The sequence below is a fragment of the Malaya genurostris genome, chromosome 1 (genome assembly GCF_030247185.1).
Source record: "Malaya genurostris strain Urasoe2022 chromosome 1, Malgen_1.1, whole genome shotgun sequence".
Lineage (NCBI taxonomy): Eukaryota > Metazoa > Arthropoda > Insecta > Diptera > Culicidae > Malaya > Malaya genurostris.
Window position 1 is genome coordinate 93,247,864 of NC_080570.1, and position 24,664 is coordinate 93,272,527.

The 24,664-nt window shown below is 35.0% G+C and overlaps 3 protein-coding genes across 9 annotated transcripts in view; 2 read left to right on the top strand and 1 right to left on the bottom strand.

Moving 5' to 3' along the window:
• Window positions 1-2,443: 2,443 nt before the first annotated feature.
• LOC131440747 (protein stunted-like) lies at window positions 2,444-3,269 on the top strand. Of its 2 annotated transcripts, XM_058612283.1 has the most exons (4): window positions 2,446-2,648; window positions 2,739-2,869; window positions 2,949-3,001; window positions 3,185-3,269. In XM_058612283.1, exons 1-3 carry the CDS (start codon window positions 2,620-2,622, stop codon window positions 2,957-2,959), a joined length of 171 nt encoding a protein of 56 aa, XP_058468266.1. In that variant the 5' UTR covers window positions 2,446-2,619; the 3' UTR covers window positions 2,960-3,001; window positions 3,185-3,269. The 2 variants fall into 2 exon arrangements, with proteins under 2 accessions (XP_058468265.1, XP_058468266.1); XM_058612282.1 differs by lacking the exon at window positions 2,949-3,001 and having other exon boundaries at window positions 2,444-2,648.
• Window positions 3,270-3,315: 46 nt separating this feature from the next.
• LOC131440745 (diphosphomevalonate decarboxylase) lies at window positions 3,316-10,029 on the bottom strand. The gene is made up of 6 exons (XM_058612281.1): window positions 9,875-10,029; window positions 9,750-9,820; window positions 9,564-9,678; window positions 9,023-9,154; window positions 3,907-4,232; window positions 3,316-3,799 (listed from the first exon to the last, which is right to left on the bottom strand). The coding sequence occupies exons 1-6, from the start codon at window positions 9,924-9,926 to the stop codon at window positions 3,362-3,364; spliced, it is 1,134 nt and encodes a 377-aa protein (XP_058468264.1). The 5' UTR covers window positions 9,927-10,029; the 3' UTR covers window positions 3,316-3,361.
• Window positions 10,030-22,761: 12,732 nt separating this feature from the next.
• LOC131440748 (E3 ubiquitin-protein ligase highwire) overlaps window positions 22,762-24,664 on the top strand; it is a 126,255-nt gene continuing 124,352 nt past the window's right edge. For 5 of the 6 annotated variants that reach the window (XM_058612284.1, XM_058612285.1, XM_058612288.1 and 2 more), the window contains exons 1-6: window positions 22,762-22,948; window positions 23,056-23,110; window positions 23,401-23,694; window positions 23,757-23,865; window positions 24,034-24,404; window positions 24,457-24,657. In XM_058612284.1, the coding sequence (XP_058468267.1) occupies window positions 22,878-22,948; window positions 23,056-23,110; window positions 23,401-23,694; window positions 23,757-23,865; window positions 24,034-24,404; window positions 24,457-24,657 (1,101 nt within the window). In that variant the 5' untranslated portion in view covers window positions 22,762-22,877. The remainder of the gene's footprint in view (window positions 22,949-23,055; window positions 23,111-23,400; window positions 23,695-23,756; window positions 23,866-24,033; window positions 24,405-24,456; window positions 24,658-24,664) is intronic. The other variant, XM_058612287.1, reaches the window with a different exon arrangement.

Here is a 24,664-nt window from a genome sequence, read left to right on the forward strand (position 1 = left end):
ATTACAGAGTAATACGTGATTGAAATCTCAAATTGCCACTTAAAACGACTGACATTAGAATAATGTCATGAAAACTGAAACACCGAAAAATATTCATGCAAAAAACACATGCGGATTGATAAAAAAAAGGTATCATCTCACTGCTAGGTGGATTAAGCACGTTTTTATTTACACGTTTTTCGCAATTAACACGGTTTTTGATGACAGTTTAAAAAGCGCTGTCATTTGTTTTTTGAGAAAAATTTTAAAAAAAGGGAAAATGTTGTCTGTAAGAAAACGATTATGAGAGTTAATTTAAAGTTTGAAAGTTGACTAAAATCATTCATTCAACAATTCACGGGAGTATTGACTGTCATTCCATGAAATGATTAATCAGTCTTCAGATCTTGAATCCCTGTCGCAAATTACACGACAACGTCTCTTCCGCTCAGTTGTGGTATATGATATCATCGTCATCGTCATTGATATCATCGAGAATTTCGTAGCGTTGAAGAATTAGTCGAATTTACTAATCTCTTCAACTCTTCATCATATCGAGAAGTACAGTTTTTTATACCCATTTGAATGATAGGTATAGCTCTAGTAGTATTATAACTCACACCAATGAAATGAGTTTCTTGAGCATGACACATAGTAATACCTTTTCTAATTTGATCCATATTCATCTCTATGAATTCTTCCCCTTTGATTCTGCCGCTACGTGCATATAGATCTTCATCCAATACCCATGTCTTCCCACTTAGTTTAGTTGAGAATGACTGTTAAGATCGTTAGTGTTTACTACACATCGTACCTTCGGAATCGAGAAGAACTTATTCTCAAGCTTTTTTGAAGTGAAAGTGTTTATGGGTTCTATTTGTACGTATTATCGTTCTTTTGAAAACTAAATGCATTATACAGAAGGCATGAGCCATGTAGAATAATTTGCTTATCGTTGAACGCATTTCCTAAGTGTTTTAATTTTAATTTGTCATCCAATGTGTTTTATCAGGTATGACTGGACCCTTCTCGTAACCTCTGACTGTTTTTCAGATTTCCGTTTTTATTGTGAAACAATAGTTACATTTTCACAGTTATGTGCACCTTGCATAAATTTGGAGGTTAAAAAATAAGCCTTTTTCCCCTTCAAACTATAAAAAGTCACATTTTATATAAAACAAAACAAACAAATAATCAAATCTACGATTTTTGGAAATATCATGTCATATTTTCCACGCCGTTTTTTTGCACGGTTTCTGCAACTAACACGGTTTTCTTTTACACGGGTTTTTTAACACGGTACGTAACCCCCATGTAAAAAGAGACCTTAGTGTATAGGTATCCTATCTAAATGTTTTATGAAATGGGAAGTCTTGCCCACCCCCCAGATGTCGCCCCTTCTGACTTCCACCTATTCCGTTTGATGGCACAAGGCCTGGCGAATCAACATTTTCAATCCTTCGAAGAGTTGGAAAAATGGATTGCTTCATGGATAGCGTAAAAAAGGACTCCTTTTTTCGAGCCGCTATCCGAAAATTTCCGGAAAGATGGGAGAAAATTGTTTCTAGCGACGGACAATACTTTGAATAATACATCTGTAAGCACTTTTTCGCAATAAAGCTTTAAATTTTGAAAAAAAACGGCGAAAGCAAAGTTGTACACCTTATATAATAAAAAAAATCATTCACCAAAACATTTTTCATGTTTATTGCAAATCAAAAACCGAGTCTAAAAATTTAAATTAAATAAATATATTTTTCTTAGCATAAAATTATTTAAAAATCTGTAAATATGGCTACACTGTAGCCGATACGTTGGTATTTATTCCACAGGGCAAAAATGACGAAAAGGATGATTCGAAAGGAAGAATAAGAAGCCAGTTGTTAGGTCTTGTCTTATGGCGTTTTCGTTTTTAATTTGCACTACACCGGTGCAGTGCTACACTGAGGCATGAATAAACGAACAAAAATGACGAAAACATAAACAGTAACCATTGACTACAATAAACGATTCCATTGCACAGAACTACACCAAACTTTCAATGAGTGCTACACCAGTGGTATCGGTGCAGAAAAAGTGTAGCACTGGTGTAGTGCAATTGGTAAAAACGAACGGTTTAGGTGCAGCTTTCGCTACACCGGTGTAGTGTAATTTAAAAACGAAAACGACATTAGATTTGAAACACATAGATAAAACGCTGCTAGGGCTCCCAGTTTATTTTGTTATAATTTCTTGATTTAATGTTTTCAAACTGACATAAATTATGCATCTAGAACTAGAACACTCCTAAACATGCCCTTATACGAAGGATGATCCAGCAACGGCAGATATTTGCTGTTTTCTTTTTGTTATATTGTTGTTTTTTTTCACGGAAAAAAGATAACCGCGTTTACTTATAGACAAATGTCGTCACCTCGCATTTCTACATTGTGGTGCGCGAGTGAGGTTTGACATAAGGTTACTATAATGTCAATTATTATTCAACAGGGCACGCTTGAATTAGAAAAAAAATAAGAAGCCTTCATTTCTCATACTTCTGTGACTATTTGACCACGGATTTGTTATCCTAAGTCAATACCGCTTCTTTGAAACATATATTTCATTCGTCTTTTGATATAATTCTAATTTTTGTACTGAAAAATGTCCGCCTGGAGAGCAGCCGGTTTAAAGTAAGTAGAAACTATTTTCCTTGAGTAGTATGAATTTCCCTTACGTAACTGGTACTATACTGATGGAATTCATTTTATTCTATTTTGTAGTTATATAAACTATTCTAACATAGCCGCTCGTCTGGTTCGACAAGCTTTAAAACCGGAACAGCGAGCGCAAGCTGTACGGCGTGATGAATCCCACATAAAGTTTACCAAATGGGTTAATGGGAAACCAGAGAGTAAGTACCATATAATTCAAATACTATAAAATTATAGTTATATCTGACGAGCAAAAACTACAATTTTGATAATTCACAGCTGAGAAATGAAAAGAGAAACTTGAACGAAACATTTCACGGTTTATGAAATCCGTAAGTTATGGAAAATATTGCCTAACAAAACGGTTTTGAGAAACTAAAACGCACGTGTGTGTAAAAGTTTTTAAATTATATTGTGTATTTCAACTAATTCGAATTTCATTGATTTTTTTTTTGCGAGACTTAGAAATTGTATTCCTATTTTCACTTATATGTACCTTCTGATTTTTTTTTCAGAGTTGGCCGCTGAAAATTGAGAAGCTGTGAAATTCATAGATACAATGAAAAAATAAAGTCGCAAACTATCGTTTGTAAAATACAACCATTTATTTTCATGTTTTCCGATCAATCTTTTAATGTAACAATATGGTAAAAAAGCCAGCACCATTGAGTTTATTGAATGTTCTAAATGCATTAAATCAAACTATCGTTAGCAATGCGTTTAGGTCCTTCCCCAACTTTAGTATGGATGATATATTTCAGCATGTTTCGCCCAACAGGAGTAAATTTGTTTGTCAGATCCGTCACTTCAGGTAAATTAGTCGGAATTCCTTTGATATATTCTGAACTACCTATGCTGTCGTTCGGGAACACTTTATTGATCACAGCTATCACTTCTTCAACATCCTTTTGCAGTAGATAAAGGCACGCATTTGGACCAGCATCGAAAGTGTAGGCTACTCGGATACTATCTTTCAAATCGTTAAAGCGATGAATCATATTAACAATTGCATGAGAAACGTCGTTCATATAAACACACGGTGGATACGTGTCGAGACAAATGGCATGGAATTGATTACTGTCCTGCATCGTAATCTTACCAAAAGTTTCAAAGTCCTTATTTCGAAGAGCCTATTTCACAAAAAAAAATCATAAATCATTGATCATTTGCAATAATAAAGATAAACTGTTATCACACCGGTGAAAAAAAGGAAATGGTTGAATAAAATATAACAAACCTCTTCTAACCCTTTAGTATGTTGTGGTACACATTGTTCAGTTCGATGCTTTAACAATTTCGACGTTTTTACACTAGTGGACATTCCACCAGTTGAGCTGGTTTTTTTACGACTGTCGTTAACCACCAAAATAAGGATACGCATTTCCGGCCAATATTCGTGAGAAGTCAGCTGAACAGCAATTGAATCACTACCATCCGGCAGTTGACCCTTACACCATTTGACGAAACCTGAATACAAGCTGCGACATGCTGAACCGCTCCCTTGCCGAGCAATCGAAGAAATTTCTTCATTCTCTATTCCGTACAAACATGCCAAAGCGTATACTGAATAAAAGAAGGAAACATGAATTTATAACAAATAAAACCTATTCTTAGTCTACTTAGTGCTGTGATAATGCCTTTCTGTTGCCATAAGATCTTGTCTTCGGCCATTGGTATTGAGAGCTAATCAAATGTCCTGATAGTATAGTGCAATGAACGCATAACCTAACCACGATCATTGACTCTGTTCGCGTCTTATATCCTACAAAATTATATCAGTTGCCGTAATGTATGCAATTATATTTCTAGCACTTGCTAAAGTGTTCAGACGCTCATAGTAACAGACCGGCGAAATGGACCGGTTACAGCATGGAAATTGGACAGTTCGTTTGGCTCCCTAAGAAGTATTTACCAATATGTTATCACAGAGAACAAACATCCAAGCTAGTACAAACTTTTTCAAAAAAAGCTGTGTAAAGCATACATGTAAATATCCGCTTAAAATCACCGATGCGTACAACTTTGCAGGCATGAATTACCATCGTATGAAAGTTCGAACGGAAGGGCTCATAAAAGATTAAGGACTATTCACACATATCCGGTTCGGTTCAGTGCCGGCACGACATCGTGCACGGATACTGATATTATTCCATTAGTTTTATATGCGCGCATTCACACCTATCCAGCACCGTGCCGTTTCAGTGCAGCTCGTTTGCCGATTTTGGAACAGACCGTTGAACCGAGTGCCATTGTTTTCGTTCAACAAACCCGGCAGACAGAGGTCCATTGTTGAACCATTTTTAATATGAGGAGTTGGAGCCCCGTTAAACTAGTTTTACTGGACAAATTTCCGAAGTTTTTTTCCACTTATTTTTTAAACTAACACTACATACCTGTACAATTCTTCTACTTCACGTAGAATAACAACAAATTTTCTTTATATATGAAAGTAACACCTAATTTTGACACTGTTTTTGATAGAGAAAAAACACAAACCGACACAGAAAACTGAACGTATATTTGGTACAATAGGTCGTTCACCAAGCGCTCAACGACCAAAAAAATAGAACTGCTTACTGAGAGGACAGGTTTTTGAAACAGCAGTTAAATTTCGTACACACATTGAAATCTCTACTTGGATGTCCGTTCTGCGTGCTTTTAGTCTCACTTTTGCTCTCACTTAATGACCAATCGTCTTAAATCTTCAACAGACAAAATAACACACTGCTCGGTATTAATTGAAATTACAATTATATTACCAACAATATACATGATTCTAGTCATTCGAATCGATGCGCAGAAATATTTTTATTCAGTTGGTGAAATATTACTGAGTTACAATTACGTTTCGACTCAGATTGGCGGAAATCTGTCCGAAAAACTGAATGCGTGTGAGAATCTTAAGAATTCAATCTCAATCCGTCTGGTAGAGAACTTAGGTGGTAGCCTTCCGTTGCTCCTAAGCTGTACCAGTGGATAGAATCTAATGATGCATTACAGTTGTTTTTCAACGAATCGCAACTCACCAGCTCACTCTTTAGATACCCAGTTCATCGCATCATGGAGAAGGTAATGCGACACACTCAATGAAATCACTACTCACATCTAGCCCCCTGAACCATGCCTTTGTCGATATTTTAGGATATAATTCAGTGCATCCACCGGCCCAAGAAGCTTGCCAGGTGGCAAGTGTTCTTTTGTGAGACGTGCTATAGAATTCGTTGAAATCGATCGGCCGCTCATAAATTTCACCCTCAATAGCACCACATTTATCTAAAATATCGACTCTTTGATTGCCTGAAATGGAGCAATGAGCTGGGAACCAGACTACAGTTATTTGATAATTATTATTCAATATGTTGTTCAAGTACCGTCTTATTTTGTCCAAGAAAAACGGTTGATTCTTGCCAGTAATTTTTGAACGAACGGCCTCAATTGCACTCAGACTATCTGTGAAGAGGAAATAATAGTTTATAGATAATGTGACGATTACACTCAAGCTATAATGAACTGCTGCTAGCTATGCTATATAAACAGAAGCAGATTCTTGAAGCCTAAATGAAGCTGACAATGAAATGACTGTTAAACATACAGCCGAACATGACTGTTAAGGGCTGAGGCCAGCTGATTTTCTTAGAAACGGTGACAAATATCAAATAACCTAACTGATTATCTCTTAGAAAATTAGTTCAGATTATTCTGTGAAATCACAAATTTAAATTCAAACGAAAGGTCTTGTGGCCTCATACAATTTTCTTGAATTTCATTTGGAACCGATTTCCAGTTCCGATTAGTGAAAATTTTCTATTTCATGAGCATTTTTTCACAAGCGATTGCGAAACGAGGTGCACATTTTTATAAAACTAACTGGTAAATTCACCTAGTTGGCAGATCTTGTTAGTTGGTGAATATAAAAAACTACTTTTCGCTTCTTTAAACGAAGTCGATTTAGGCGATATACTGGAAAATAAAATAATCTACCTACCTATTTTTCCAAATGATCATCCGAATGAATTCGACTTCTTCACTTTTTGAAGCATTTCAAAACGGATGGCAATTTGCAAATAATATTATAATGAATTTAAAATTTAACAGTGATGTTGAATAATTATTTGAATATTTTAAATTGGAATGCTCGATCTCGAGTAAAGATGAATTTTATAATTTTCTCAAAGTTCACAAAATTCATATTGCCATTGCGACAGAAACTTTTCTTTAACCAAATGTCAAATTGAAAAGCAATCATGATTATGTGGTTCATCGATTTGACAGGTTTACTGGAATGGGTGATGGAGTTGCCATTTTTGTCCAACGGCAAATTAAACATCGAATTTTACCTTCTTTCAATACTAAAGTTATTCAAAACTTAGGAATCGAAGTTGAAACTATTCATGGAATTTATTTTATCGCTGGAGCATATTTGCCATTCCAATGCACCGGTGAACAATTAAATTTAATTAAAGGCCGTGAAAAACCCGTGAAACTACAATTAATCTGGTTCTAACAGATCAAAGTCACATTTGTAGTGAACCGATTACACATACTGACTTTGACTCAGATAATCTTCCTGTAACATTCAGACTTTCCAACGAAGCTTTAATTAATCCAATTAGTTCTACATTCAACTATCATAGAGCTAATTGGTTGGATTACAGATCTCACATTGGAAATCATGTGGATCATGAAACTATTTTAGAAAATTCTGCGGACATCAACACAGCAATTGATCATTTGAATCATTACATTATCGAAGCTAGAAATCTTTCAGTTCCCAAAGCTAGGGATGTCAGAAATTTTGAATTACTCAATTATTCAATAATCGAGTATAATTTTGAAACTAATCGATTACTCGATTAATCATTCGATTATTACTATGGGATTTTTTTTATTATTCGATTAACTCAATAATCGAATGTTAGTTTCAAGCTATTCGATTAAATATTACTCGATTATCTGGGTTATTAATCGATTACTCGATATTACAACATCCCTACCCAAAGCTCAAACTAAATTAAATTCTCCTATCATCGATGACAATCTTCAACTGCTCATTCGGTTAAAGAACGTTCGTCGACGACAATATCAACGTTCTCGTGATCCTGCTATGGAAAACATAGTTAAGGATTTACAAAAAGAAATTTAACATAGATTTACTCTTTTGCGAAATGAAAATTTCGCTAAAGAAGTTGAACAAATTAAACCATATTCTAAACCTTTCTGGAAACTTTCTAAGGTTCTTAAGAAACCTCAGAAACCCATTCCTGCTCTCAAGGAAGGAAATCAAATACTTCTTACAAATGGCGAAAAAGCTCAAAAACTTGCTCAGCAGTTCGAGAGTGTCAACAATTTTAATTTGAACGTTGTGAGTCCTATTGAAAATGAAGTCTCACTGAAGTGTGATCATATTTCAACTCAAGTGTTATTAACAAATGACATTATTGAGACGAATTTTGATGAAATTAAGTCAATCATTAGGAAACTTAAAAACATGAAGGCTCCTGGTAATGATGGAATAATTAATATTCTTATTAAAAATCTTCCCAATGTTGCCTTGAGACTCTTGGTTAAAATTTTCAACAAGTGTTTTTCTTTAGCTTAATTCTCAAAAAGATGAAAAAAACGCTAAAGTAATTCCTATCCTCAAACCTGATAAAAACCCAGCAGAAACATCGACCAATTAGTTTACTTTCTTCTATCGGTAAACTTTTTGAAAAAAATATCTTCTTGAGAATGATGTCTCATATAAAAGAGAATTCAATTTTTTACCAGAGTAGTTTGGATTTCGTCATGAACATTCAACTATTCATCAACTTGTAAGAGTTACGAACATGATAAAAGCAAATAAATCTTCTGGGTTATCTACTGGAGTTGCTTTTCTAAACATAGAAAAAGCATTCGACAGTATTTGACACAAAAGTTTAATAGCAAAAATGTCTGATAAACATTTAACTGATCGTACTCTTCAGGTTAGCTATCAGAATTGTAAATCTGAATTGCTATCCGTACGAGCAGGTGTTCCGCAGGGTTCGAGCGTAACTCCAATCTTGTATAATATTTTCAATTTTATATACAGCAGTAACAGGAGTACAGGTTTTCGTTTTGTTTCATTTTCGTTTGATTGATAAAATTGAAATAGTGCATGAGAGACGAATCAACCAGCTTTAATTCAAACGAAGTCTTTGTATTTATAATCAACATTCGAATAGATTATTATTTTCGCTGACAACCTCTTGGTACCGGCTCTGTTTTCAGGTTGCCAAAATTTCCAATATGAAATTTGCGTCGATGTCTCATGTTAATGAGAAAGGCATCATCACACAACTAGGTTTATTTAAACAGGTTTTTATACTCACCTAAGCACGCATATCCCGAAGCACTAGAAGCCAGACCAGCAGCAGTTGGAAAATTATTTTCAGTCTCTACGTGAACCTTCCATCCCAGAATCCGTGGATTACATTTGCTTGATCTTCCAGCTAGTTTTTTCACTAGAAATGTACCAATATCATTTTCAGTAGATATTTTGTGATCATTATTTGGTGTAAAGGAAGTAAAGAGGAATCTGCTAAAAGCAACATGTATATAGGTGTATATATATATATATATATATATATATATATATATATATATATATATATATATATATATATATATATATATATATATATATATATATATATATATATATATATATATATATATATATATATATATATATATATATATATATATATATATATATATATATATATATATATATATATATATATATATATATATATATATATATATATATATATATATATATATATATATATATATATATATATATATATATATATATATATATATATATATATATATAGAAGTCAATTTTGATTCAAGGAATTTGCATACTTTCATTAAGACATCTTACTAGCCGTGGATTTTCGAACGATTCCTCAATTCCATTGAGAAGAATCTTGTTTGCCTCATAATTCTCACAAGCACTTATGGTTGTTTTTGTACGAAGCTAAAATAGAAAACATTCCTAATGAATAAATTTGCAATTCACAGTTCTTGGATTGATGATCACTAACGTACATGATCGGTAGACAACGTTGCACTAACTGAGTCGTTTAACGGTAGAATTAGGTCTTCGTCACGCTTACCCCCTGTAAGAGATATTGATGTTTCATTCTTATCTTGTTTGAATAACTAAATCTTACAATATTTTATCACGGCTATATTGACTGGAGCGATACATGTAACAGAAATCATATTTGATTATTTACGTGGATCTATCCAAATCCCTTCACACAACCAGAAAAGTATTTGTGAAATAACTGTTCCGAATACGTATATTACAATGTAATGTCAGTATTGTAAAAATTGTATCTTATTCTGTCAAAATCCACACTCTTCTATATAAACAAGCAGTTTTAGGTAGAATTTAATGAAAGACTTGTCAACTTCCAATTTCGAAAGAAATTGCAAGCGAGCTATGAAAGATGATTAAATTTAACACCAGATGAAAGAGAAAACTTTTCTCTGCCGTTTACTATTATGACTTACTCTCAGTGAGTACCGAGTCATTCGAAATTACTCTTCAAAGTGAATGTTGATGGATGGCTTAATGGCCGTTCTCAAAAAAAGGCGTGATATTTCCAATATATCCAGCTTTTTCATTATACGAACAAATCGACATACTTTTCTGCGAGCATGACGCCATCAGGCGAGTCCACAATTAAATACAATTAAATAAGAGATAAATGTCAAAAACGTGCAAAATCTTGTCGCTGCAGTTGTGGTCCATAAAACGCAACCAGCGATAATCGTTTTTATCGCGTTCATTGGCCAATCCATAGAGTCGCTACTAGTGCGCATACTAGTACATCACTACATGAATTAAGCGCGGTACTTGCGACATCATATATTCCACGTAGAACGTGATAATAATGATTGTTGTTGGAAGTATCTTCCAGTTTTCAACTGCAACGAAAATACAATTCGTGACACAGAAACATGTTCTGTGTGTAGAAGAGTTTAAAAAGTGGGTGGGTACACACTAAGTTTCAATTCCGTTGTTCGGTAATTTTTTTTTGACGAAAACTTTTAGTAATCAATAAAAATTACCGATATTTCGGTACATAAACTTCATTTTACAAAACTTATGCACATTTTTACCAGATGATCAGTTTGGCGCAAGTTTTTATTACAGAATTCTGTAAATAGATACACAATTCATAGGTAAATCTGAATAGTCACCGAGTACGGTAAAAACCATACCGTCCGTATGGTAAAATAATCTTCCAATAACCGAACTTATGCAAATACTGATTGTCGTGAAAACTAACTGTCAAACAGTTATTAAAACTTTCAGTAAGTGTCGTATTATCAACCAAACGAAAAATATCGTCGAATGGAATGAGGTACAAGTGCACAAGTTTTTAAAACATTAGAGCTACTCAAAGCTTTTTGTTTACTTATAGGCAGAAAATAATTTCGTATCACTATGTCCTATGTATGTTGCATCCAAAGGCGCTTATAATTCCGGTCAACCGGGAAGTGCAGTTACATATTTTACATTTTTTATATTTTTTCGTGGATGTAATGGACCGTAGTCACGACTGGTTTGAACTTTCTTCACTCGTTTCCAAGAAAAATTTCCAAATCCGAAAATCAGAATTTAACCAAAAGTAAACAAACACAAAAAATTACCGAACCATTAACGGTCCTTACACGATCATTAAAAGTGTCATTACTAAGTAATGACACTTCTGCTCAAACGCTCGTCATTACTGCATTACTGTACATCATTACTTTTTTGCATTACACGTTCATTATTAATGGTGAGTATTTGTAACTAGTCCAGCACGGAGCTTGTAACCAGAATAACTTTCCCTCAGCAATTAAAGAATATTAGCAATATTCTTTATCTTCGTTAAGCTGAAAAAAAATTATTTGCTATTGAAACGTTAAGGTTTGTCATTTCCACATTTTTTTTCAAGCACAGTTCTGAAAAGAATGCTTACTTCATGGTTGTCAAATTTTCTCATCTAATACAACTGACGATATTCAGCACTTCCACACAAAAAATAAGAAGAAGAAATAATGTTGGTAATGATGGAAAATCCGGAATTCCATCATTACTCGTGTCATTACAGAACTCGCAGACCTTACACAATCATTAAAAGTGTCATTACTCATTACAATTACTGAGTTGATTACCGAACGTTCAGCTGTTTACAATTCGGTAAAAAATTGCCGAATTCTTCGAAATTCTTTAAGTGTGTACAAATCTTAAATCGTTCTCACAAGCTGATATATTGTGTGCATTATCAAAGACATCATATTAACAAGATATCCAGCTCTCACATTTCTCGAACAAATCATTGGCAACATCCTTTTTTGCGAGCATGTCGCCCTCAGGTGAGTTCGCATCGAATCTCATACATAGAAGTAGGGGAGAGAAATGTCAAATTCGTGCGTGCCAAAATAGCAGGACTGCACACCCATACAATTGACATGATATGTTGAATGTGATGCCGGGGGATGGCGTTGCTGAACTGAAGATTGATGTCGCTCCAAGCTGACAGGGTCTGACATTATGCAAGGTTTCATTTCTGTATAAAATGTTCATTACGACCTAAGTAACAAAAGTAAACAAACCGAGATATTTATTGCATTTTGTTAGGAATGTCCTAAAACACGCACTACCCGAAAACCGTTTCTCGATTCACTATAGATTCACTAAAAAATCTGTCAACACATTTGACGTATGTCGAAATCAATGAAAAATAATCATTAATGCTACTTTCGTCAATTGGCAATGTTTTGACCAATGTACCAAAGCATAAACAAAAGTGTATGCGTGGACTTACGACAAAATAATTTTTCACGAAAAAGCAGATCTAGTGTGATATTATGAAAGTGAGACTTGCTGTAGAGTTGGAGATATTTATTGGGATCTTTATTTATTGGGATTTATTGTTGAAAAATACGCTGATTAATTTGGAAAGAAACTGTTTTGTTTCCAATCGTAGAAACCGTTATGAATCCTTCGTCAAACAAAAGCGAAAATTATCAAAACACACTAAAAACGAGTCGACTGTCATTTTTTCCACTTGATATGCAAAACTAACTCATGTTTTCGAACAAAACTGGCTTTTACACAAGTGCGAGTAACAAAACGACGAATGAACACTGTGACTTTCGCAAAACGACGTAACTAACAGAAGCAAAACGACTTATGTGTCAAGTCAACCAGGATAAACGACATATGCTACTGTCCAATGTACATGATCAAATTACAAAACGACGTAAGTGTCGTTTTTGCCTAAAAGTTATCTTTGTAGTTGGAAATTGTGAATTAGTCACTATGATACGTTGCACGCATACAAATTGGACGATTTAGTGAAGAGATGAAGTTGTTTCAATTACTCATTTTTAAATAGGATTTAAAATTGTGCCATTTTTTTTTCAACATCGCATTTCTCGGTTCAGCTGAAATGTCACATACGTCGTTTTGAACATTTTATGCAGATTTCTTTACTTCCAAAATCGCAACGTTGCATCTATACCACAGACTAACAGACATGACACTATGAGTAAATTATTATAGAAATAATTTTTCGTCACACACTAGTTATATTGAACTACGCGAACTATTTACTATCGGTACACCCCTTGTGTTATGTAATTTTTTTTACTAGTTGGTTCCCCCTCGCTTGTCAACACCTATCAGCTGCTTGCAGGGATACCTGATTTCATCAGACTTTGTGTAATATTTGAAAATTAATCATTGCAATATATTATGGGGTTACATTGATATTATATTTAACATTTTTGGCGATGTTGGAAAGTACCATTTAACCGACGACACGACCTGCCACTCGTCTATCAAAACTGTATCGTAAATTTAACTACCCCTCAGTAACTGGAAATGTCAAATCGAAACGTTAGTGAATTTTTTTAAACTGGCAGCACAAGTTGATATATTTATTGATTTTGAATAACAGTCATCATAACCTTGGTTACTGCATATCGAAGGCAAGATGAATGTAAACAAAATAAATTTCAGATCGGTTATTATATCACGGAACATTTTAATGGATTTATCTGACTCGAGCGGAATGTAAAAATTTAGGAGTATTAGTTATGTCTTTTATAAAGCCAAGTTCAAAATTCAGGTCTTGACTTGAAACCGTTGTGTGAGAAAGAAGACATGGAAATGACCGACAACGAGCTGAGCGAGGCTTGTGCTCTGCGGTACCTGCATAACGTACGGTAAAATGATTTCTTTGTGGAATTCCACTAGTAATCCTCGAATAGTGGCCAACAAGGAGAAATACTGTTTCCACTGCTGCGCAATCAACCGACACAAAACAATTTTGACACCGGCATATTACACCGAATCCTACTGCCCAGAAAAGCTAGCAGTGGAAGTGTACGGATGAATCGCTGGAAGTAGATAATTGTCCTCGTTCGTTGGTTTTATCCATAGTTTCGATTAAATTCCGAAAATGCATTTCTGCTTAATTTGGACAAAGTTTAACACTAATATTCCACCGCTTTCAAAACATGTTTATTTGTTTTGGGGTTCCTTGGTAACCAGTACATAGCAACTTAAACAGTGTTGCTCGAGAAGATTATTTTTATCATTTACAAGGGGTCGCTAGATTTGTGGTAACTGGCGGTGAATCGTTAGCGAACAGTTTTAATGCTGATTTTTCTTCGGAGTGCCTGGTCGTGTCGTCGATTTAACCTTGCATTTAACTATTTTTATCGTGTTGTATGCATGTATGTATGTATGTATGTGTGAAGCCACCATCAGTTCCATGCATTACCAGTGTATGCGAGATAGACTTACAGTAGATCCGAATTTGATTATCAGATAGCTTTCATATAACTGCTGTTAAGGAGGCCAAAATGGATTTTGAGGACCCGGCACCTTCCAGCAAGAAAATCCGGCCATATAATAAAGAATTTCGTTGTACCAGCTTAAGCCCGCCTGTTGGTTTGTTTGTTAGAAGGGTGCGTCTTACTCATTTCAGACCTTCAGAGAGAAACACAAAGCTTCCTCTACGTGACTCAGGTTGGCAATCCACTCCATAATCCAGTCATTCACTTGTTAGATACCCTAATGCACTGGGAGCATATAAGAGAATTTCCAGATAACAGGAAATACTCCAGCCGTGAGTGACTGTTGAAACAGTTGACATAAGGGTGTTGCAATACCATTGGAACATATCTTGAAGACGGCAGCGGGGATGCCATCGATTCCAGGAGAATATGAAGACTTCATTTTAACGATAGCCTTTTGTACAGAGCTAATATCAACATTGATGAAATTCTAAAACTACAAGCTTTCGATTTATATTGGAAACGTTCAAGAAGCTGCAGTAATGGCTCCGTAATAATCAAAAAAGAAAGTAAACAAAGAAAGGCTCATTTGCAGTTGGGCCCTTTTGTCGTGGGACTGTCGTATTCATTGGGTTTTCTACCGTCACTGCTAACCTCAATCGCATGAACACATGTTGACAGTTCAGCAGTACTGTTTGCAAACAGAGATTTTTTGTTTGTCTGTTAACAATTTGGATAGCGTCCCTTACACAAGTCATTAAAAATGACATTACTAAAAAATAATATCATTTTAATGAACGTGTATGATGCAGTAATGACGAGTTTTCTATCAAATTTGAAATGCATCATTACTTAGTCATCATTAAAAATGACAAAAATAGTTCCCGTGTAAGGGCCGCTGATGAGACCATTTACGGTCCATATCGCCGAGTTAAAACCTTTGCTCACGATTGGATACGGTTTGTTTTTGAGATTTATCTAATAAAAGTGACTAGTTGCAAAGTTTGAAGATGATTGTTTAAGATATGTTCTTTGTTTTTTGTTCAAGCATAGTTGGTAAACAGTACCGCTGAACTGTCAAGGATGAATGCTTGTTCATTTGTGACGTCACGATAAAAAATCTAATAAATGAAATATGTTGGATTCAGACGGTTCGTCTCCTTCCATCACCGTCACACCCCATCACATTCACACATAACGTCACCGTCACGGAACATCTTGACGGACGGAGCTAATACAAATTTTAATACGGCACTCCGACAAATTTCCGAGGACTCGTTTTGCTATATGCGGTACATTGTCAGGGTACAATGTCGAAGTGACACTGTACTTAGAAGAATTTTCTTTAGAACTGGCAACGATGCTTAATTCACCATAGTTCCTGTTTATTATGATGCAAAAGTGAAAAATGTTTTCTTTAGAACTGGCAACTAAAACTTAATTCACCATAGTTTCTGTTTAGTATGATGCAAAAGTAAAAAAACGTTTGGTTGCGAATATGTATGTTTAGCACAGACTAACAGACATGACAGTATGAGTAAATTCTTATAAAAAAAATTTTTCGTTATGCACTAGCTCCACCTATATTGTACTGCGCGAACTATTTACTATTTGTACATCCCTTGTGTTATGTAAAAGTTTTTTTACTAGTTGGTTTCCCCTCGTTTGTCAACACCGATCAGCTGCTTGCAGGGATGCATGATTTCATCAAAATATTTGAAAATGAATCGTCACAATAAATTATTGGATTACGTTGATAATATATTTAACTTTTTCGCGATGTTGGAAGGTAACCATTTATTTGACTCATTTTTATTTATTGTTGTGATGGTAGTTATCACCCGAAATTAAGTGGCGGCAGACCAGAAGCAAGTAAATATTGTAACAAAACGGGTTCGATTTTGTCTTGCGTTGGAGGATGAGAAGTAGGCACAATTATGTATATAGTTTTGGCAATATGTAAACCTGTATCCTGCATGAAATTCACATGGACGTATATAAATCAATACATTATAGGTAATTCTGTATGAATGGCAACTCTGTTGGTAAATGAAAAAAATAAACACAGTCTAGATGACAGACAGGATGTTTTTGATAGGGTAACGTGGCGCCATCATGACACATGTGAGTACTGTCCCAAATAAAGGAATATTCGAAATGACCGTTAAAATGATTGAAGAATCTAAATTGAGTGTCCTGTCTGTTAGTCTGTGTGTTTAGCTGTTTCGACTGATTCATTTTAGGTTTGTTATGTTAGTAGATTTAATTTGATAATAATTGATTTTCTTACAGATAAGCAGATGGATCGAATGAATCATTTTTAATGTAAAGCTTTTGAAACGAAATAAAAAAGGAGTTAAACTGACGACACGACCTGCCACTCGTCTATTAAAACTGTATCGTAAATTTAACTACCACTCAGTAACTCGTAATGTCAAAACGAAATGGTTTATGCCAAAACGATCTACATCCACAAATCTCGTTTCATATACGTCTTATATCATTCGTTCATTGCAAGCACAACATCAAGTAGACGCTATTTATACGGATTTCTCCGCAGCTTTCGACAAGATTAATCACCAGATAGCAGTTGCCAAGCTCGATAGGCTAGGTTTCAGCGGATCATTTCTTAATTGGCTTGAATCATACCTGACGGGTCGCAGTATGTCAGTGAAAATAGGTGACTGTGTCACTTCATCATTCATCGCAAGCTCCGGAGTCCCCCAAGGAAGCCATCTGGGGCCGTTCATATTTCTTATATATCTCAACGATTTGAATTTTTCGTTGAAGTGCATGAAGCTATCTTTCGCCGATGATTTTAAGCTATTTCATCTCATCAAGAATCCTGATGACACCGGTTTCTTGCAGTCTCAATTAAATGTATTTCTGAATTGGTGCAACGTTAACAGGATGGTGCTAAATGCATCAAAATGTTCCATCATTTCTTTCTCTCGCAAAAGAACAACGATCACGTATGATTATACTATTTCGCAAACCATCCTAAAACGGGAGTCAACAATCAAGGATTTAGGAGTGCTACTGGATTCTAAACTTAATTTCAAAGATCATGTAGAATATACAATCTCTAAAGCATCTAAGATGTTGGGACTCATTTTTCGCATTGCAAAAAATTTTGACAACATATATTGTTTGAAATCGTTATATAGCGCATTAGTTCGCTCGACCCTTGAGTATGCTGTCGTTGTTTGGGCACCGTATTATCAAACTGATAAGCTGCGAATTGAAGCTGTTCAGCGGAAATTTGTTCGTTTCGCTTTGCGCCGTCTGCCATGGAGAGATGCATCAAATCTTCCAAGCTACGAAAATCGATGTAGACTCATAAATCTCGATTTGCTATCTGTTCGCCGGGATGCCATCAAAGCTGTTTTCGTTGCGGACTTAATCCAATCCCGGATTGACTGCGCTGATCTCCTACAACTGCTAAATTTTGACATCCATCGTCGTAATTTGCGATTCAATCCTTTTCTCCGAGTTCCTCGCGCTAGAACTAACTACGGTTTCAATGAACCAGTCTCCAGTATGTGTCGCTTATTCAACAGTTGTTCTAACGAGTTCGATCTTCATTTACCTCGAAATACTGTCAAAAACCTATTTATTGGGTTCTTTTCCAGCTAACTTTATTAGTTTCACTATTCGAATACCGTTTAAACATACATGACTAACGTTAGCGTTGAAGTTCTTGATTAGGATAGTGATAGCACAAGATAAGATAAGATGATTGCCACCTGTCAGATTAGGATTTGTCTGGAACCGTCAATATTTTATTTTCATTCAACCCCCATTCCGTCTCTCCATCATCTTCATTTGAAACTAACTAGATTCGCTCGCCTAAATTAACCTGGTCGTTATTTCCTCTTTCTTCTGTCTTCCAGCATCCATTTTGATCACTAATTAGATCTATATGTCGATTCTAACCTCGTCTTTTTTTTTCTTCCACCATATTTTTGATAACTAATTAGATCTACATGCTGATTTCAACCCCGTCGTTCGTTTTCGCTCGTTTAGCACCCCCTCCACCAACCCTTGTTTTCAATTTACCCAACCACTTTTCTCCTCTCTCTCACCTTCTAAGTAAGAGTACTAATACTGCTATACTTGGTGTCATCAACTAGTTATAGTGTTATAAATTTAGTTTTAACTGTTAGTTTTAATTGTAGTGTTAGGCCTAAATGTATCTGTTGGATCATTGTAATCTGTTGATACAAATGATGAGGAGGTTTTATGCCTGTTGGAGAGAGAGATTGATAAATTTCATCTCCACCGGGCTTTTCCCTGCTCCAAATAAATAAATAAATAAATAAATAAATAAATAAATAAATAAATTGCTTGGAAAAATATTCAAACTGGCAACACAAGTTGATATTTTATTGATTTTGAATAACAGTTACCATAACCTTGGTTACTGTATATTGAAGAATTAAGAAATGTAAACAAATGAAACTGAAAAACGGGTATATTAATACGAAAAAATTAGAATGGATTCAACGGTTCAAGTGGAAGATCCGTTTTATGTTTTTAGTGGCACTTTGATCGAAAAATAATTTAGGAGTGAATTTCATTTCAAATTTCGACTCAGAATGACGAAAAACTATCTGTAATACTAGATGTGATCTGCTCTAAGGATGATAGAAGTTTTTCGCGAAGCATCATCTTGAATTCCGCAAATCAGTTTTGATGCGAATGTCTGTTTCATCGTTCGCCGAACATTAGGTTGTCCTATGGCGAGGACCATTTTCGGCATAAGTCAGTGCCTGAATGTAACAATACTATTCCTGCTAGGATACAATATACTACAACGCTTCTTACCGGTTTATTCCAGTCTCGTTGTTTCACAGCTTTTTGGAAATAGAATCGCTCATTTTGAAGTAGTGAGTGAGTATTATGAATTTTCCTGGAATTTCTTTCAACATTTACATGAGGCATGCCCTAAAATTTCAAATACGCGATACTTGTGGTCATAGTATAGTCATAGTTATCTATTACTTCAAATCTTACCATCGGAGATGTCGGTTACGCAATCGTATTTTAAAATTTCTATGGAATTTCTCGTCCATGATATTTGCTCATCGAATAATATCAAACGTAGGTGTGTAAATGTTTTCATTCCCTTCTTTCTTCCTGATAACGAATAATCTATGTTTATAGATTGTTGTTGATAAAACTTACATATTATATTCTATCCTCACAATTTAACTACAAAAAGTATTTTGTTTCGAAAGGAAATTTGATCTTAAACAACAAAGTCTTACCGCATAAAAATTGAAGATGATTCAGTCAGCTGAAATATGGTTGTAAACAAACGAAAATAATGAAACTAATATAACCATAGCAATTTTAAGTAAAGTTGCCAGTTGATAATAGTTTCGTTTACTCTCCCTTGACAAAGGTAATTAGAAGAATGGGCTAGGCCAACCTGATTAATCGGTGAACCAAAATATAGTGATCTGTTTGTATGGAACCTAGGGGTATTATTATTTGTATTTGGACGGAGCGTGTGTACGTTCCATTTAAAAAAGTATCAAACTAATTTTGATGGAAGCTGACGTTCCGGTGACGGTGAAGGAAGAAGACAATAAGAATGTGTGCGAACCGAAGTCAAAGCTTGTTGGGGCAGAGGTGCGATTTATACAGATTTATCTGTATTTTACAAATTTTAACATGCGCATACAGATTTCATACTGAATACAGATTTTTTACAGATTTCCTAAAATTAATAAAGATTTCACAAAAAACAATTGGAAAGAACTATTTTTTTTCGTCTGAGCTCTCTTCGGTAGCTCGAGTCGAGAAAAATGTTTTGTAATCAATGGACAAATCACAAACTGATTTGAAAATCTTAAAATTGTTACTTACCAAAACAACATTATGAAAGTATATGAGATCGAAATTGTATTTTGTTGATTCTGATTGTTGATGAAAATTTGCCAACATTTAATTTCGTCGTATATTATTGAATTTCTCATTACAAATCCAGGAAATGTTGCAGTAACATTACCTCATCTTATTTTCATTACACAAAATCGGTTTTTTTGGTGAATACAGATGTATACAGATTTTTCATTTAACGTAATACTGATTTTCTATGAAAATATCTGGCATCTCTAGTTGGGGGTTCAATCTTACACGGAAGTAAAAGCACGTGAGAGCAATTCATGCGAAGAGAATGTTTGTGGTTCTCTCGCACCAGCTTCTTTCAACACAAGCACGCACCCAAAGTCTGTTTAATGGACAGAGACAGTCTGTCTAATGGATGAGAAGAGGTGGTCTTCAATAATTGGCAAGATGCGAATCGACAAAATACACTGGGTATTTGCAACAAACACACACTAGCATTCACCACACAACCACTGAAAATAGCTACACCAACTTATTCACACGTGGATTGGACATTAGGTTGAGCCTAAGACAAGACGAGACAGCAGGTTTCACTAATCTTGCTGCAAACCCTCCGTAATACGATATGAGTAACCCTGTGGTAACGAAAACAGTAATAACACCAAATATGTAGAAATTGCTCCCAGGCTCGGAGCCAAGCTCGTAACGCAAGCTTTCTTGTCTTGTCTAAGGTTTTAGCCTGTTCAGAAGTGTACTATTTTAAGATGCATATTTTAGGAATCTGGAAATTATGATAAAAATAATAGGCAAACACCAGCAGCGTTTTACTCGTGGTTCTAATATTTAAAAAAATTGAATAGAATTTACAGACTTTTAATTAATTTAAGGACGCTAAACTAAAGACTAATAAACTAATGATGATTTATTTGTCTAGGTCAAGATCCTGAAAGTTTTCGAAATGAACCCGATAAACTGTTTGATTCATTGTACGATATTTTGTTAGAATTGGCCACAATGCATACTCAGTCGCCAGGAAATGCGAATACACATTCGAAAGATATCAACTGGTCCTCAATCAGTTGCTCCACTCTATTGGCTCTCTGTACTGCCAAAGGGGATACTGGAAAACTGCTAAAAGCTGTCACCTCATGCGCATACAGATTTCATACTGAATACAGATTTTTTACGGATTTCCTAAAATTAATAAAGATTTCACAAAAAACAATTGGAAAGAACTATTTTTTTTCGTCTAAGCTCTCTTCGGTAGCTCGAGTCGAGAAAAATGTTTTGTAATCAATGGACAAATCACAAACTGATTTGAAAATCTTAAAATTGTTGCTTACCAAAACAACATTATGAAAGTATATGAGATCGAAATTGTATTTTGTTGATTCTGATTGTTGATGAAAATTTGCCAACATTTAATTTCGTCGTATATTATTGAATTTCTCATTACAAATCCAGGAAATGTTGCAGTAACATTATCTCATCTTATTTTCATTACACAAAATCGGTTTTTTGGTGAATACAGATGTATACAGATTTTTCATTTAACGTAATACTGATTTTCTATGAAAATATCTGGCATCTCTAGTTGGGGGTTCAATCTTACACGGAAGTAAAAGCACGTGAGAGCAATTCATGCGAAGAGAATGTTTGAGGTTCTCTCGCACCAGCTTCTTTCAACACAAGCACGCACCCAAAGTCTGTCTAATGGACAGAGACAGTCTGTCTAATGGATGAGAAGAAGTGGTCTTCAATAATTGGCAAGATGCGGATCGACAAAATATACTGGATATTTGCAACAAACACACACTAGCATTCACCACACAACCACTGAAAATAGCCACACCAACTTATTCACACGTGGATTGGACATTAGGTTGAGCCTAAGACAAGACGAGACAGCTGGCTTCACTAATCTTGCTGCAAACCCTCCGTAATACGATATGAGTAACCCTGTGGTAACGAAAACAGTAATAACACCAAATACGTAAAAATGGCTCCCAGGCTCGGAGCCAAGCTCGTAACGCAAGCTTTCTTGTCTTGTCTAAGGTTTTAGCCTGTTCAGAAGTGTACTATTTTAAGATGCATATTTTAGGAATCTGGAAATTATGATAAAAATAATAGGCAAACACCAGCAGCGTTTTACTCGTGGTTCTAATATTTAAAAAAATTGAATAGAATTTACAGACTTTTAATTAATTTAAGGACGCTAAACTAAAGACTTTTAAATGAATATTTTTTATTTAGCGTGCAACGCACGTGCTTTTATTTAAATTGACCAATCACAGCACTTGTTGTCATTTTCCGTTCTCAGCTGACTTTGACACTTTTAATTCAGACCTTGTTGTTATCGATTTTTCCTTCATCGACAAAATCGATCAAATTCAAAAATAGGCAGTTTCGAGCGAGATGGCTGTGCAACTACATTGATCTGTTAAAAAAATGAAAAAGCAATAGAATATTTCAGTTTTTAGTACTCTGAATGAACAATTCTCGATAATCAGTATGGAATTGCTTGATTCCTTTAGATATAGTGAGAGTTTCCACGAAGTTTTCGTCAGAAATCTCGCAAACAGGTATGCATACACCGTAGTAGATAAAACATATTTTGTAAGGAGCTCACAGTTCATCATTCCGTGCTTGGACTTCTCTTCATTTTTCTGATTTTATTGAAATTCTACAGGAAAGGCAAGGACGACAAAATAAAGCGTAAGGAACGTAGCAATAAGGTACAGACGGTAAGGTTATTTAGCCAATGTTTGCGTAGAAGTTGAAAATGTCGGCCATTTTTAATTTTCATATTCCAACCCTAGATTTGTGCCACCCCCGTTTCAAACGTCAAAAAGGGGTGGTACAAAATAGTGAAGTGCAATGAACTTTTGGTCGATTATATTGTTTTGTTTTGGTATCAAGGCGGATTTTTTTTACTCGTTCTGACTGGCTAAGATCATAGATATGTATATTTATCTATATCTATCTCGCCGTCAATGTTGATATGTGTAGTGCATAATTTTATTTCTTACAACAGGAAGAGTCTTCATCGTGGATTGAAATCGCGCCAAACGCATCAAAATTTGCTGTCTATAATGCAGTGCGCTCTATTGTGCTGGAGGTGGAAACAAAAAGTTCTAGATCTAATGGGACCACTTGCAAACTGGTTAAATCGTTCTGCTGCCATCAGAATTCCAGCAACGATAATGAGCAAAATTGTCTCTCATGTAAAGAAAAATCAAAGGATTCATTGAAAGATGGTGGAGTTCCAGAATTCGATTTTGAAGATAATTTTGAGCTCGAAGAGCAGCAGACATGTAGCATACCAAAGGTGGGTCTTAAATGAATAATGCCGATGTATATTCTCGTATTTTGTATCTGTATTTTCTTCAGATTGTCGGAGCAGGATTAGAAAGCTTGTTTGAAATTATATCGGAAACAAGAACGGAACATCCTAGGATATGCACGAAAGCTTTAAAATCGCTCTATGATATTATCCAAGGTTTGTATCGAAGTTTTCCGATACAATACAGCAGTAAAACTTGATTGTACAATTGATTGCGTGCAGAGAAGATTTGCATGTATATTTATAAAGTTTTGAATCTTTGTTTTTCGTTCTTAATTTTAATTTTATTCCTAGTTTACAACTAATGGTGATTTATTTGTCTAGGTCAAGATCCTGAAAGTTTTCGAAATGAACCCGATAAACTGTTTGATTCATTGTACGATATTTTGTTAGAATTGGCCACAATGCATACTCAGTCGCCAGGAAATGCGAATACACATTCGAAAGATATCAACTGGTCCTCAATCAGTTGCTCCACTCTATTGGCTCTCTGTACTGCCAAAGGGGATACTGGAAAATTACTAAAAGCTGTCACCTCTATTTTGATGTCACCAAAGATTCTTTCGGCTCAATTAATCCAGTTACCATTTAGTATCATCAAATTGCAACGTAGTGTACACTCTGTTGCTCTTAGTAAACTCAACATTCCTGATTACTATACCTATGGAATATCACAAAATAGTTTGATAGACTATGTAGGTTTTCTGATGCTATTTCTAATATGATTCTAAAGATTTTTTTTCACAGTTCAACATCAAAGACTATATGTTTGTAGATCAAGTTTTTACTCCTAATTGTATTGCTTCGGATGGCAAATATATCTATATACTGATATCGAAATCGTTGGTGAAGATCGGATCTGGTTTTAGCGGCACTGTACCTGGTTTTATCTATGGAATAGCCAAAGATTTTGGCAAAGATAAAAACGAATGGATTGGTTACTGTAACGTACGAA

What these genes read in the sequence shown, in the direction of transcription:
- LOC131440747 (XM_058612282.1), top strand. Translation starts at nt 2,620, where the DNA reads ATGTCCGCCTGGAGAGCAGCCGGTTTAAA. An exon ending in TGGAGAGCAGCCGGTTTAAA is followed by an intron (nt 2,649 to 2,738) that starts GTAAGTAGAAAC and finishes TCTATTTTGTAG; the next exon opens with TTATATAAACTATTCTAACA. An exon ending in GGTTAATGGGAAACCAGAGA is followed by an intron (nt 2,870 to 3,184) that starts GTAAGTACCATA and finishes TTTTTTTTTCAG; the next exon opens with AGTTGGCCGCTGAAAATTGA.
- LOC131440745 (XM_058612281.1), bottom strand. Translation starts at nt 9,926, where the DNA reads ATGATTTCTGTTACATGTATCGCTCCAGTCAATATAGCCGTGATAAAA. An exon ending in AGTAAGATGTCTTAATGAAA is followed by an intron (nt 9,155 to 9,563) that starts GTATGCAAATTC and finishes GTACATTTCTAG; the next exon opens with TGAAAAAACTAGCTGGAAGA. An exon ending in ATACTAAAGGGTTAGAAGAG is followed by an intron (nt 3,800 to 3,906) that starts GTTTGTTATATT and finishes TTTGTGAAATAG; the next exon opens with GCTCTTCGAAATAAGGACTT.